The sequence below is a fragment of the Pleurodeles waltl genome, chromosome 7, assembly GCF_031143425.1.
Source record: "Pleurodeles waltl isolate 20211129_DDA chromosome 7, aPleWal1.hap1.20221129, whole genome shotgun sequence".
In the NCBI taxonomy this organism is placed as follows: Eukaryota; Metazoa; Chordata; class Amphibia; order Caudata; family Salamandridae; genus Pleurodeles; species Pleurodeles waltl.
The window spans coordinates 356,532,280-356,546,250 of record NC_090446.1 but is presented as its reverse complement, the minus strand read 5'-3'; the positions used below and the strand labels follow the sequence as shown (position 1 = coordinate 356,546,250).

The 13,971-nt window shown below is 47.0% G+C and overlaps 1 protein-coding gene across 2 annotated transcripts in view; it reads right to left on the bottom strand.

Annotated features, from left to right (window-relative positions):
• Window positions 1-13,971, bottom strand: part of GGT7 (gamma-glutamyltransferase 7) — a 213,605-nt gene that overhangs the window by 79,088 nt on the left and 120,546 nt on the right. For both annotated transcript variants that reach the window (XM_069243797.1, XM_069243798.1), the window contains exon 8: window positions 13,880-13,967. In XM_069243797.1, coding sequence (XP_069099898.1) covers window positions 13,880-13,967 — 88 coding nt within the window. The remainder of the gene's footprint in view (window positions 1-13,879; window positions 13,968-13,971) is intronic.

Here is a 13,971-nt window from a genome sequence, read left to right as displayed (position 1 = left end):
GGCTGTAGGAATCGCAATGCTGTGCTGGTTTATCTGTTTGAGGATCATCACAATAACTGCTTTCCTGAGAGATGGGGGTAAAATGCCCCTCTCCAATGATTCCTCGAACACTGCTAACAAGTTGGGTGCAAGGGTCGGAACAAATTATTTGTAAAAAGTGGTTGTCAGGCCGTCTAGGTCTGGTGTCTTATTGCCCAAGAGACTGTGAATAACCTGCATGAGTTCCTCCACAGTAATAGGTCTATTGAGCCATTTCAGATGAGTGTGGTCCAACCAAATGAGTTGTACATCATTGAAGTATACTTTTAGTCCACTCTCCGAGTCGACTGATGTGGCAGTGTACAGCATAGCATAAAAGAAGGTCATGGTGTCTAATAAAGTCTTGGTGGTGGATTGGAGTACCTGCTGGTCATCCAGCAGTTCAACCACATAAGTAGCGACTTGTGGCTTGCGTAACAGACATGTAAGAGTCCTGGCCGGGTGAACATCATCCCTGTAGCGTCGAGCCTACGCCTCTCTATCCAAGTAATTAGTTTCTCAGGAGGCATCCTCTGAAAAATCTGTTAATTTATCCTGTATCGCAGCCATCATAGCCATGTTGTGAGAGGGGAAATATTCCTGCTCTAAGGCTTGGGTTTCTCGCTTTAGGAAGGTGAGTCATCCCCGTATGGCTTTAAGGACCTGAGATTGCTTTTGCGATGCACACGCCGTGAATAACCACCTTGATGTTCTCCCAGAGTGAGGATGGAGAAGTGACGGAGCCATCAATGTGTCTGAATATCTCTGTTATCTCTGTACTAATCTCTTTGTGAAACACGGCCTTGCACAGCACCCCAGATGGCAGGCACCAGGTAAAAGCACAGGAGCCAACTGAGGGATCAGTAGCTTCAACATGACGGGGCATGGACGGAAAGGGCGCAGAGTAGCTGTGACACCCGTGTGACCCAGGTTTGAGCATCCTGCAAAACCAACATACAGTCAATCCCTTGTCTTGCAAGTAGTTGTCATGGATGATAGAGTTAAGTGTGAGTGCTGCGTGACGATGTGAGGGCCTAGATGTTTGCAACTTGTCGAGCTGGTTATCTAATTTGATGTTGAAGTCGCCTCCCCAAATAATAGCCCCCAACCCAAACTTGAAATTAGTCACCATACTTTGGGAAAAAAAAGTCTAGGTCATTGGTATTAGGGCCCTACATAGCGGCTAGTATGACAGGTTGTCGGTGCAGAGTACCATATCTGCCTATCTCATCACAGATGGCACTGCATCTACCATTGCAGGCCTCTTCACAGTAGTACAATGACACCCCGAGTGTAGATGGAATAAAGAGAGGTGTGTGTCTACCACCAACAGAGCATGCGCAGGCTCAGTGCCAAGGGTTTGGTGAGGTGTAGTTCCTGGAGGAAACAAATGTCTAGGTGGTGTCTGATGAGGTACGCATGCACTAAGGAGAGCTTTCCTACAATCATTCAGGCCACAATTATTCCAGGTAAGGCAATTGGTGGAGGTCATGGTGTCATAGGGAGGAGGCATTAGGGTTGGGCATGGTTACAGAGTGGGCAATGTCCCTTGTGGCGAGAGGTGAGTAAAGCGACAGTACCTGCTGGGGAACAGAGGGTAAAACAGTACATCTTCAGGGAACCAAAAAAAAAAAAAAAAATCCATCCCAGAAACGTGGCTGAGTAAATCATTTCCACCCTACATCCCGACTTCCCACTAGAACAACCATATTCAGATTGGGAAACATCCCTGGAGGAAGAGAGAGGCCAGACGGATGCCCTTGTCAAGGTCAGACAAGGTGGCTGAATGGGTATTGGACTCTGCGTGGCTGGCTGCAACAACTGCTCCGAGAGGCAATAGCAATCAGTTGCAGTCTGGCCTCTGGACCTTTAAGGAAGTATCCTCAAATGGCTCAACACCAGGTATGTCCTCTTCGAACCTCATGGTACCCATTCTTCAGTCACTGCCGCTGAGGCAATTTTCTGCTTGTCTTGTCTGCTTGATTCAGAGATCCTCTGGAGGATAGCCTGGTTTTACTAATACGCAAGTCGTAGGAAGGTGTTGTGATCTCTGTAATTTAACAGTTTTGCAATGATGGGGCACGGTGGAGACCCAGGAGGGGGTGTGTGGTCCCAGCGAGGTGTGTATCAGTTCCACTGTAAAAATCAGAGATAGGGCCTCACTAGAATTCATGGAGAAGGGCTTCCACAATGTCCTCCATTTTGCTGATGGCAGTAGATTCTGGGAAACAAATAATCCTGAAATTGTTACAACGTGATCTTACCTCAAAATCTTCATTTTTGGCTTTAATAACATCAAGAACCTCAGCAACTGTTCTTTGGAGTCAGCTTGGGCGTCGTCAGCATTTGAGATTCCATTTTTTAAGTGGTCTAGTCTATTTTTGTGCTTGTCTATACTTTGTTTCATAGGGTCCAAATGAGTAGTGAGGATATCCAGCTTTGCATCAATTGATTTGAGGCTGGACTTCACCTCAAGCAGGACCTCCTTCAGTTCAATGTCTGATTGATTGTCAGCTACAGAGCAGTTGGAAGCCTCGTCTGTTGTTGATTCTTGCTCAGTGAGGCAAGTTAGGTGCCTGCTCTCAAAGGAGAGCTTCTGTTGGTGTGCGACATGTTTGCCCATGTTGACCACAAGGGAGACACATGCCTTGAGCCAATGGTGCAATTGGGCATAAGTCGCAGGGGGAGGACCTAAGCATTAAGCGGCAGGGCCGCTGAGATAGAGAACTAGCAATGAAGAGCGTGCAGTGGGTAGAAGACACTGGTATCCCAGCACCATCGCTCGAACCCCACCACTTCCCAGATGGTCTTGGGGGGGCACGAGCAGGCTCGCTGACCTGGGTGGCCACCCAAGAGAGGAGAGGCAGCCTTTGTCAACGACCACAGAGCCGTAGCACCAGAAGCGGGAAGGCCAAGCCTCGTGCACTATGAGTCCCCTGGGGTAAGGTCTTCTAGATCTCCGTAGAGTGGAGGGGGGAGAAGTTCACCTGGGCAGAAAGTCAGGGTAGTAGTTAGGGTCCCATTTGCTAGGGAACAGGTGCAATGGGTATTGGAGTCGACACGCGCTGCATGGATGGCAAACAATAGGCGAGTCAGGAACACAATGACTCAGCACTCACTATTTGTTGTAGACCTGGTCCTTTTTTTGGTCAGAGGATATCCTTCAGATGTGGGGGCCTAAACAGCCCACAGCAGGTGTGCGGTGCATCTCCTGGCGATTTTTGCCCCAGGGGTCCAGCGGGAGTTAGTGGTGTTGTAGGCAGCTTCTTGTCTGTCACGGGGTGAGACCGGCTGCAGTGGCCACAGCAGTAATCGTGCTCCAATTCTGCAGCATGGCCCACCGAGGTCAGAGCTCCGGCATCATGGCAGAACAGTAGTGGAGATCAGCACGGGGTCTTTGCGTATCCCAGCACCCCACGCCCAGAATCAGAGGGCCCAGCAACAGCAATCGTCAGACAGGAGGCCCGGGAGAACGCCTGGCCCTGGAAAGCGATGGCACGTGTAGGCCGCGCCGCGAGCACCTCCTTGTGTGGCCCAGGGGCCGGCCCCTCGGACCCCAGATTTAAGCAGGCGAAGCATTGTCCATCGGAGGGGCAGCTGCACTGGACGATGTCTGTGGTGAGCCCGCAGACCAGTGGACAGATGAAGGCTATTGATGCGGCCGATGGAGTCGTCTCAAAGAGCGGCCATCTTGCTATAAGCTTATTCATAAAGACTGTTGTAAGGAATGTTATTTGTTTTTTATTCTTTTATGTTTTTTATTTACCGAATAAAGACTGGTTTAACTACTAGAAAAATACATCAAAGCCAGGATAAAGGTGATTGAGAGTTTTGTGATAAAAGACTGACCAATTATGATTGAAAAAACTACAAAAAACAATAATACACCTTTCTGTCCGAGTTGTGTCAGTGTATGACACCAACTGCAGTTAGGCGTTGTCTTCTCAATTTGGATAAGAAACTCATTGCATGCTTTCCTTTAGAGACGTTTCCATGACCAGTTTAAAGATCAACCAGAATGAATATATGTTTTATCTGTTGCGTTGGACTAGGAAGCTAGAGAAGAGAATTATTCTTGTACTTCCTTTAATTGATTACAATTTCTTAGAAGTAAAGGATTTTGTTGGAACGGATATTAATATATCTTATATAGATATATCATAGGTTTAATGTATATGGGTGAAACAGATCGTTGACTGTGAAATTATCACCACATTTATATTTGTAAAAGTCTCCTATAGATATATAATATAGTTTGCAGATATGTTACAGGTTCATACCATTTTAGCTGGCATGACAGGTGTTGCCAAGGTAACATCTGATCTGCAAGGGGTCTATATTCCTGTAAGGTCGACTTAGTGGTTCGTCCATTGAAGTCAATAAATTAGGTACCAATAATCTGGATAAAAATAACACCTGTTGATTACAGTGCTTAGACAAGACGGGGGTGTGACAACATGCCCTATATAAATTTAGCCTGATGCCTAAAAAAGGCTGGTCATAGTGCACTATTGTGCACTGCGGTGTAACCAGTCTCCCTTTTTGTAGTGGGAGGGATGGTGAAAGCCCCGGCAGTGCAAAGGGACCGTATGCAAAAAGATTAATTGGACAGAAATCTAGCAAATTAGAATACTGGGATGTGGCTCTCCTGTCCATGTAGAAGTCGGTCCCAGCATTTGCAAGTATTCACAATTATCTGCAAATCTATTCCTGTCCCATCATTAATATCCTGGTGGTCACTTTGATTTTTGGTACTTTTGAAAACAACCCCTTTGGACTGGGAGGGAAGCACAAATATTCACTAACTTTGCACTGCGGTTCTGTTTCTAGTTTGCACTATTTTTTTTAATTGTAAAAGGAGACTTTGCATCCTTAAGTCCATGTGTACTGACAGTAAACACAAAGTCTTTGGTAAATTAGACCCGTAGGGTCTTGTCTTGCATAGTTGTTACTCCCCCTGGATGGATAAAGCTTTTTAAAATAGATGATAGAGTGATAGACTGGCCATTACAAGGAGAATACCACCTTTGGCAAAAAGAATAGATTTCCACACCTGCTCCCTAACAAATGGCTAAGCTGGCTGGGATCAGCCTTCCAGAGAATAGAAAAGGATCGTTTTTGAGCCCGTGCATATGGCTTAGCTGCCTCAAAATTAGTTCTGAAATGTGGCCCAGACTTAGCTGAAACGAAGGCCCATTAAATGGCAATGCCGATTGTACTATTCAGGCATGTCTGGATGTTCTGTACTGGATTTTGTTGTGACATCTGGGTTGCCATAACAGATATACCCTTTGACATGGAGAGGCTCTTCAGTGAAAAAACAGCTGTACCCATCCTCCCCAGCCAAGCAGTTCCATAAGCATTATTGTGACTTTTGTGTTTTCTCCTGGGAGCATCCTTACCATCAGCGTCAACCCTCACTCCTGCTGGTTCAGACACAACAGTGGTACCACCACAACTTCGGAGGGGAGGTGGATCAAAGGGATGCCAGAAGCAACAGGAACAGCTCCCGTCCCCCCCATCTTAGTTTTGCATCAACGCCATCCTTATTTGCTCTCCTCTCACCATAACCTTCTACTCAAGGGAAGGGTCTCTGATTTTTTTGGCCAGTTTAGAGTTGATCACAATAGAACACTGGGTGCTCCAGCTGCTCCACAAAGATTACGCCCTCCGTTTCCTATCCACTGTTCCAGATAGCCAGTTTTACACCCGGAAGGACATTCTAGCTCATTGCTTGCTTTTGAAGGCAGAATTTTTTTCCTTGCTGTAAAACGAGAGGGGCGCAAGATTCTACTCCTTTATCTCATGAATCTTTCTGTTTGCTGAGACAAATTCAAAATTAGTTCTGTGATTTAGGTTTTTCGGCTCTTAATGCAGAGGACTGGGTGGTGTCCGCAGATCGCCAAAGATGCTTATTTCCATCTGCCCATAATCCCTACTCAGGAACTTCAGCTGTTATTTTGCTGGATATTACATCAGGAGTCATTACATCTCAAAAAGGTCATTACATTTTTAATTGTAGATAACTATTAGATGTTTTGAAATGCAGTTATAATATATTAAATGTAATTCCATTGTAATATATATTGTTAAATACATTCATCTAATATACAGGTCGTTTTGACTTACCCCTGTGATTGATTTTTTAATTGTTCAAAATGTATTTAATACACTGTAATTTTAAATTAGCCACCCTGAACCCTTAAACTCCTTTACTACTTTTCAATATTATGTGTACTTTAAATTTTAACTACCTAAAACCTGTTTTCTTGAATAACAGATTTTAAATTTTCAAATGAAATAAAGTTTTATTGGATTGAAAACTCTAACATATTGCCGCTAACCTTTGCAATATATGTGTTTACAGATCTATCTGTCTATTTAGTCTAAATGTGTGAATGCATGTGTACAAACGCATACAATGCAAATAAATACACATGTCACTTAAATTAGTAAAAAAGTAACAGACCTGTGAAGTAAAAGATTGAAAAATTACCTGCAATGTAAAGACTTCTGTAACCTGCAATGTAATGACTTCCAGTGTAAATCTGCCCACAGGTGTTACATCCACTTCACAGAGGGGTCCAGTACTACTAATCTGAAGTACTTCCATTTGTTCATGGTACTGGTCCATGAGTCTTTACCAAAGTGCTAGCTATGGTGGTGACTTCACTCAGAGGCACCTCTACAGAGGCAAAAATGTGGTTCTCCATGGAACCAGGACCTTTCAATGGTGCTGGGGTTTATTTTTGCCAAAGATGCTCATACCGCCATATTTTTCTGGGAAGGATGGGTCAGAAATAATTTAAGATTAGAAGGTTTAGGTATATGCTAGCAAGCAATCTGCCTGTGGACAGCCGTGCCCAAAAGAACAAGTTACTTCCCTTCAGTAATGCCTTATCTGGTAGAGACTGTATCTAGCTGCAGATTCCTTACCTTTAAAATTCCCAAGCATCAAACTGGATCCGGAAGATTTTGGTGAGCAGTATTCCTGTGCGCCGTCAGGTGGAGTCGATTGACTTCGCATGTGCTGGCGTCTGCCCCAGAAGTGATGTTGCAGTACCTATACAGGCGCCACCCAGGCACGCCAACATCTTACTTTTTACGACTTTCCACGCCAGAAGCTCAGAGCCATGTAGTGCACTTACCACTGCTGTGAACAACTAGGGTCATCCCTATCCCTAGAAATCCATTCGCAGAGCGGGGAGGATGAGTGGTTGGTAACGAATCTCGAGGTAGATAAAGTCTCTACCACATAATGCATTGCCGAAGGTAAGCAACTTGTTCATCTGATGCAGACTTCTAGCTACAGATTCCTTATCTTTGAACAGATACCCAAGCAATACATGGAGGTGGGTCTGCACACCAATTTCAAACAAGAAAGTCTTGTAGGATTGAACGGGCATAATGCCCATCACTACGGACCTGACTGTCCAGGCAGCAGTTTGGCACATGTTTGCAGAGAAGCTCATGTTGATGTCTGGCAGGTGTCCAGGACCAGAACTTTGCATGCTAATGCAGTGGTTGCAACTTTTGCTCTGTTGGAATTACCTCGCAAGCCGTCAGGAGGTTGCACCTTAGCTAACGCATAGCAGCTTTTACTGCAATGCACGAATCGTCTCGACATGGCCACTTCTGCACCGCATAACCTTTCTACGCATTAACATTCAGCACAAAGAGTTGGTCGTCCACCCGGAACTCACATGCATGGTTGAGGAATAAAAACAATGTTCTTTTTGGGTACAGATAATGGAGACAATCCTCTTCTTTAGAGGGATTTGGAGGAGCAAAAAAGGTAGGTAGTGCGACTGTTTGGCTTACATGAAATGGGGTCACAACTTTCGGCAGAAAGGAGGCCCTTCTGCAAAGTACTAATTTGTCAAAAGAGACACAGAGGTAAGGCAGGTTAGATGATACAGCCTGCAGCTCACTCACTCTGCGGGGCAGATTTAATTGCCACAAGGAAGGCTCTTTTCAGTGCCAGAAGCCCGAGGGGCCAACTGTGGGCTCGAAGGGAGCACAGCACACACTAAAAATGTTAAGATGACTGAGATCACACTGAGGCATTATAAATGGCTAAGGATGGAAAAGATGAACAAGACCTTTGAGGAACGGGAACTTGAACAATGAGGTTTGGTCAGGCAGCCACAAGAAGGCAGAAAAGGCAGAGAGATAGCCCTTCAGAGAGCCCGGAGAAGTGGCCTGCTGGAGAAGAGAAAGAATAACGAGCAGGAGTACAGAAAGGGGGGCAGAAAGAGGATCAACAAGTTTCTCTGCAGACCACGCCACAAATTTATTTCGACAGGTGTTAGAAATGGGGTCTCTAGTTGGCAGATGGATATACACCCTTGTCCAAGCAGGGACCACTGAGGCTGAAACATCAGTATTATAGCCTTTCAGGAGGATATGCCTGAAACTGCAGCATGGCCAGAACAGGTGCGAAGAAAGGGAGCGATTGAGAGGGAGAAAGGTGTGGCTTCGGCACGCTGAAAGTGAACCGCAGTGAATGCAGAAAGTCCTCCATAGTCTGGAAGTGGGAGACAACAGCTGGGGCAAACTCGCTTTCAACAGCCAGTCGTCGAGATAGGGAAAGACTGGCACCTCTGATCTCTGCAGATGAGCTGTGACCACCATCATCTTGGTGAACACTCAAGGAGTGCTGGTAAGGCCAAAGGGAAGCACGGTGAACTGAAAGTGTATGTGGCCTACTCTAAACCTCAGGTAATGTCTGTGCGCATGCAGCATGGGAATGTGGAAATATGCGTCCTGCAAGTCCAACGCTACCATCCAGTCTCCTGGGTCCAGGGCAGACAAGACCTGAGCCAACATGAAGATTCTGAATTCCTACTTCTTGAGGAAGAGGTGGAGAGTTCAGATATTTAAAAGGGCGAAGGCCTTTGTCCTCTTTGGGAACCTGAAAGTAGTGGGATTAACAACCACAGCCTACTTCTGGCACTGGAACCCTCTCTATGGCTCTCTTGGCCAAGACAGCTGCAAATTCCTCGTGGAGAAGGGACAGATGATACTCCGTCTGCCAGTTGTGAGATATGGCATGGAGGGATGGGTAGTCTCGAAGAAGAGGGAGTAGCCTCTTTGGACAAACTGCAACACCCACCTGTCCTATGCTATGGACTGCCAGTGGGGCAGGTGATGGGGATTCCTGCTGCCAACTGGGTGCCCATGATGGTAAAGAATAGGAAGCCTTGGAGGCTGCATCTCCTTGGGAAGTGCGGGGGGAGTAGTGTTGACTGCCCAGACCACCAGCTACCTGACCCATGAGGCTTGTGTGTACCGCGCCCTTATCATGCAGAAGATGGGACGCATGCATGGGTCGGTGCCTGGGAGGTAATTGGCAAGGCTGGAAGCCCCTTTGATAGCCAAGAAAGAAGCAAAAGGCAGATTGGGGATGACAGGTGGCTGCCGAGAGGCCTAAGGATTTGGCCATAGCCCGAGAGTCCTTAAAGTGCTCCAGCATTGAATCTGCCTTGTCTCCAAAGAGACGGGTACTGTTGAAGGTTATGTCCACATGGAAGCTTCGACATCCCCCAAAAAGTCAGACGTCCTCAACCAGGCGTGGCGCCTCAGGGCCACCGTCAATGAAACAGATCTGCCCAGGGAGTTGATCGTGTTGAGTCCACATTGTATTGTGAACTTTGCTGTATCTCTCCCATCGGCAACAGCTTGAGAGAGTACTGCTCGGTCCTCCCATCGAGACCTGTATTAGCAGTTGTGCAACTGTGTCCCATAGGTTTGTGGGAGTAACGGCTCAAAAAAGACATGCAATGTTCACAGACCAGAATGCAAGGCTGGCAGAAGAAAACAACTTCTTCCCCAAATAGTCTAGCTTTTTGGATTCCCTACCTGGGGGTAGGGGGGGGGAGAGATTGGGTAGGGATGATGAGGCTTGGACCACCAAGCTATCTGGGATAGGGTACTGGGTGAGGAAGTTTGGATCTCCTGGGGAGGGGCGGTGGCAGCGGGCGATCATCCTAATCATAGGAGCCCCTGTGTTGGGTTTGGGGAGAGATTGGGTAGGGATGATGAGGCTTGGACCACCAAGCTATCTGAGATAGGGTGCTGAGTGAGGAAGTTTGGGTCTCCTGGGGAGGGGCGGTGGCAGCGGGCGATCATCCTAATCACAGGAGTCCCTGTGTTGGGTTTGGAACAAGTCCCCATCAGGACGTCAGTAAGGGAGTCACTGAATGGGAGTAGGGGTTCTGACGAGGAAACTCTCGGTTGCAACACATCTGTCAAGATGTTAGCCTTTACTGCCACTGGGCAACTGAAGATCAAGGACCTCAGCCACCCTTGACATCATCTTTGCATATGAAGCTCCCTTCCCCATAGCCAGTATATGGTGAAGTATCCAGTCCACTTGTTTCAGCCAGGTCCTCACACCAGTCCATAGTTGCAGGAATCCTGCAGAATCCAGCGACCCCTCCCATTCCTCCATGAGGCCTAGCCCAAGGGACCAATCTAGGAAACAAAGTTCCTGCCAGTGTTGGATGTGGCATTGTGTAATTCCCTCTGGCTCTGTGTCAGAGTCAGGGACCACAATGGACAACGGGTTAGGCGCCGGGGAAGGTTGAGTTGGTACGACTGGCTCCCGTCCGGATCCAAGAATGAAGCTGGGGCCAAAGCCGCCAGAGCAGAAGCAGATGAGGCCCCCTCCAACGCTGCAGGGCCCGAAGGCACATCCGAGAAGTCGCCCCCCAAAAATGAGGTGCATGGTCTCTTAAAACTTCTTTAGTTGGGCAGGGGTCGCTTCGATTCCTAGAAAGTCAGGGAGGTGCAGAGTTGGCCCAGGCGGCGGCTCTGAGGAACCAGGTCTTGAATGTCAATGCCCCTTCATCTCGTAGGCTGACGGACGAAGTGAAGTCGAACAACTCTTCAACTTCTTGCTTCTCTTCTTGTACCTTGACTTACTTGACCGTCCCAAGGACTTGCAGTGGGATGATGATGACTACTTGCTTGATGACCGTTCCTGGGACCTTCCTCTTGACCGGAACTTGATTTGCGCACAGTTGCATGCCTAGCCACCATGAGAATTAGGGATCACTCCCTCAAAGCCTTCGGGTGCATGGCGCATGTTGGACCTGGCTTTTTGACAGGGTCATCCCCAAACTTTTTGCCTCCTTCCTCCTATTTTTTCTGACATGTTGTTGTTGGCTTTTGACCTCTGGGCACTTTACCACTGCTAACCAGTGCTAAAGTGCATATGCTCTCTGTGTAAATTGTACTATTGATTGGTTTATCCATGATTGGCTATTTAATTTACTTATAAGTCCCTAGTAGAGTGCACCATATGTGCCTAGGGCCTGTAGATTAAATGCTACTAGTGGGCCTGCAGCACTGGTTGTGCCACCCACTTCAGTAGCCCCTTAACCTTGTCTCAGGTCTGCCATTGCAAGGCCTGTGTGTGCAGTTTCACTGCCACTTCGACTTGGCATTTAAAAGTACTTGCCAAGCCTAGAACTCCCCTTTTTCTACATATAAGTCACCCCTAATGTGTGCCCTAGGTAACCCCTAGAGCAGGGTGCTGTGTGGGTAAAAGGAAGGACATGTACCTGTGTTGTTATATGTCCTGGTGGTGTAAAACTCCTAAATTCGTTTTTACACTACTGTGGGGCCTGCTCCCTTCATAGGCTAACATTGGGGCTGCCCTCATACATTGTTGAAGTGGCAGCTGCTGATCTGAAAGGAGCAAGAAGGTCATATTTAGTATGGCCAGAATGGTAATACAAAATCCTGCTGACTGGTGAAGTCGGATTTAATATTACTATTCTAGAAATGCCACTTTTAGAAAGTGAGCATTTCTTTGCACTTAAATCTTTCTGTGCCTTTCAATCCAGGCCTGGCTAGGTTTAGTTGACAGCTCCTTGTGCATTCACTCAGACACACCCCAAACACAGGGTACTCAGCCTCACTTGCATACATCTGGCGGAAAAGGCTGGCGGAACGGGGAGTTGTGGGGCCCCTGCACTGCCCATGCCACTGGCATGGGCAGTGCAGGGGCCCCCTGACAGGGGCCCGTGCAACTTTTCACTGTCTGCTATGCAGACAGTGAAAAGCGCGACGGGTGCAACTGCACCCGTTGCACAGCCGCAACACCGCCGGCTCCATTTGGAGCCGGCTCCTATGTTGCGGCCGTGATCCCCGCTGGGCCGGCGGGCAGAAACCAGGTTTCCGCCCGCCGGCACAGCGGGGATCTCCAAATGGCCGCGGCGGGGGTGTGGCCGCATTGGCGGCCGCACGGCGGTCAGATCTTGGCGGGCGGCTAATGCCGCCCGCCAAGGTCGTAATGACCCCCAATGTGTTGAGGTGGTGCAAAAAGTTACTAACGTGAAGATTAATCAGACCAGTGCCCTGGATGGCTGGGGCTCATTTGGAAGTGGTGTCAAGGCCAGAGCCTATGGAGACACAGAGTGGGGCTGAATTGGAATCGCCAAACGTGAAGAGTCTAGCCCATTCTTGGAAGCCAAAAGGGAACCAGCAGCTAGAGGGGCAGACAAGAAGATGTCCAACATGGCTTGCAAAAATCCTTTGATCTGTGATAGATTGGCAGATGGAGCCAGGAACTCCAATTGCATTTTTGTAATAACTGCTCTGAGGAGGATGACGAAGGGACTGTTATCGGAGAACAGCAATGCCATCTCTCTAAACGGTCCCAGGAGTATGAATGTTTACACCAAAGGAGAGGAGAACTTCTCCTTCTCATGGTTTTTCTTTTTTTTTTTTCACAGGAGAATCCTTTGAAGAATCCCTTCCTTTTTAGGAAATGTACCTGTGGGAGGGAGACCATTTGCAAGTGTATGAATGGGCCTGATGCAGAAATAATTTGGCTTTCCACTTCCTAAGTGCTTTCCAATGAAGGGGTGCACAAGTGTTTCAAGCCAAATGATTGTGATCAGACCGAGATACCACATGCAGATGCCATAAGGAAGTGACAGGGACATCTTTTTGCAACATCGTCAGGGCTTAAACCTCTAGGTCACAGCATGTGACATTTCACCTAATCCACTAATGAATCATTGCTTAAAACATTGAGGAACTTGATAAACATCAAATAAAAGCTATATACCTGTGTCAGAATGACAATGAAAAACAGCAACTGATGTGAAAGCACCAGGCAGGGCAGTTATGTAGGCTGGCGTTGCCCATTTCTGGTGGTCAGCACTGAAAATAGAATAGCATTGCATTTCCTGGTGGCACTAGAGAACTATCACGCAAGGAAAATTTTCCAGCTTGGCAACAGGGGATATTCATAAGGTGAATAATCTACAGGAAGAAATATCAATCAGAACAAATATTTAGACAACTAGTGAGGGCTAGTGATCCAACTCCTCACAGGAGGATGTCCCCTATTGGAGTTGTTGCTAAGAATGTACTTACGTTTTTATAGGTTAGTTGCCCAAATCAGGAATATGAAAGAAGTCCAATGTATGGGAAATCAACAAATGGCAAAACAATCTTTTAATTATTCTGATTGCACTCTGGAACTGGAACATTCATGTGACATATCACAACCCATCTCTTTGCTCACTAATGCTGCCCTGTAAAAAGAGATGTTTGTTTTAGAAATGTAAATGGTGCTTAATGTTCAGGTTTGTATGGGAAGAGGGACACAGATTTCTACGTTAGTTGGCTGGCTGCCTGTAGGCATAAGTGGTCAGAATTTTAATCAGCGACTTAGGATTTAAGACAAATGGTTTGGCAGAGCCCAAAACACAGAGTTTCAGCTAGGAAGAAATACAGCTGCACAAGTTACTATTATGCGATGTGGTCCACCTTTGTAAGACCTTTAAAAACATTCACTAAGTAATCACTTGGTGTTACTCAGAGGTGAACACACTGTAGTTACCTTGAAACACTCCTTGGATCGGTTTTTCTACCCGGGCACTATAATTGCTGAAGTCTTCCTCCGACATGACCCCTCCATATTCATGAATCTGT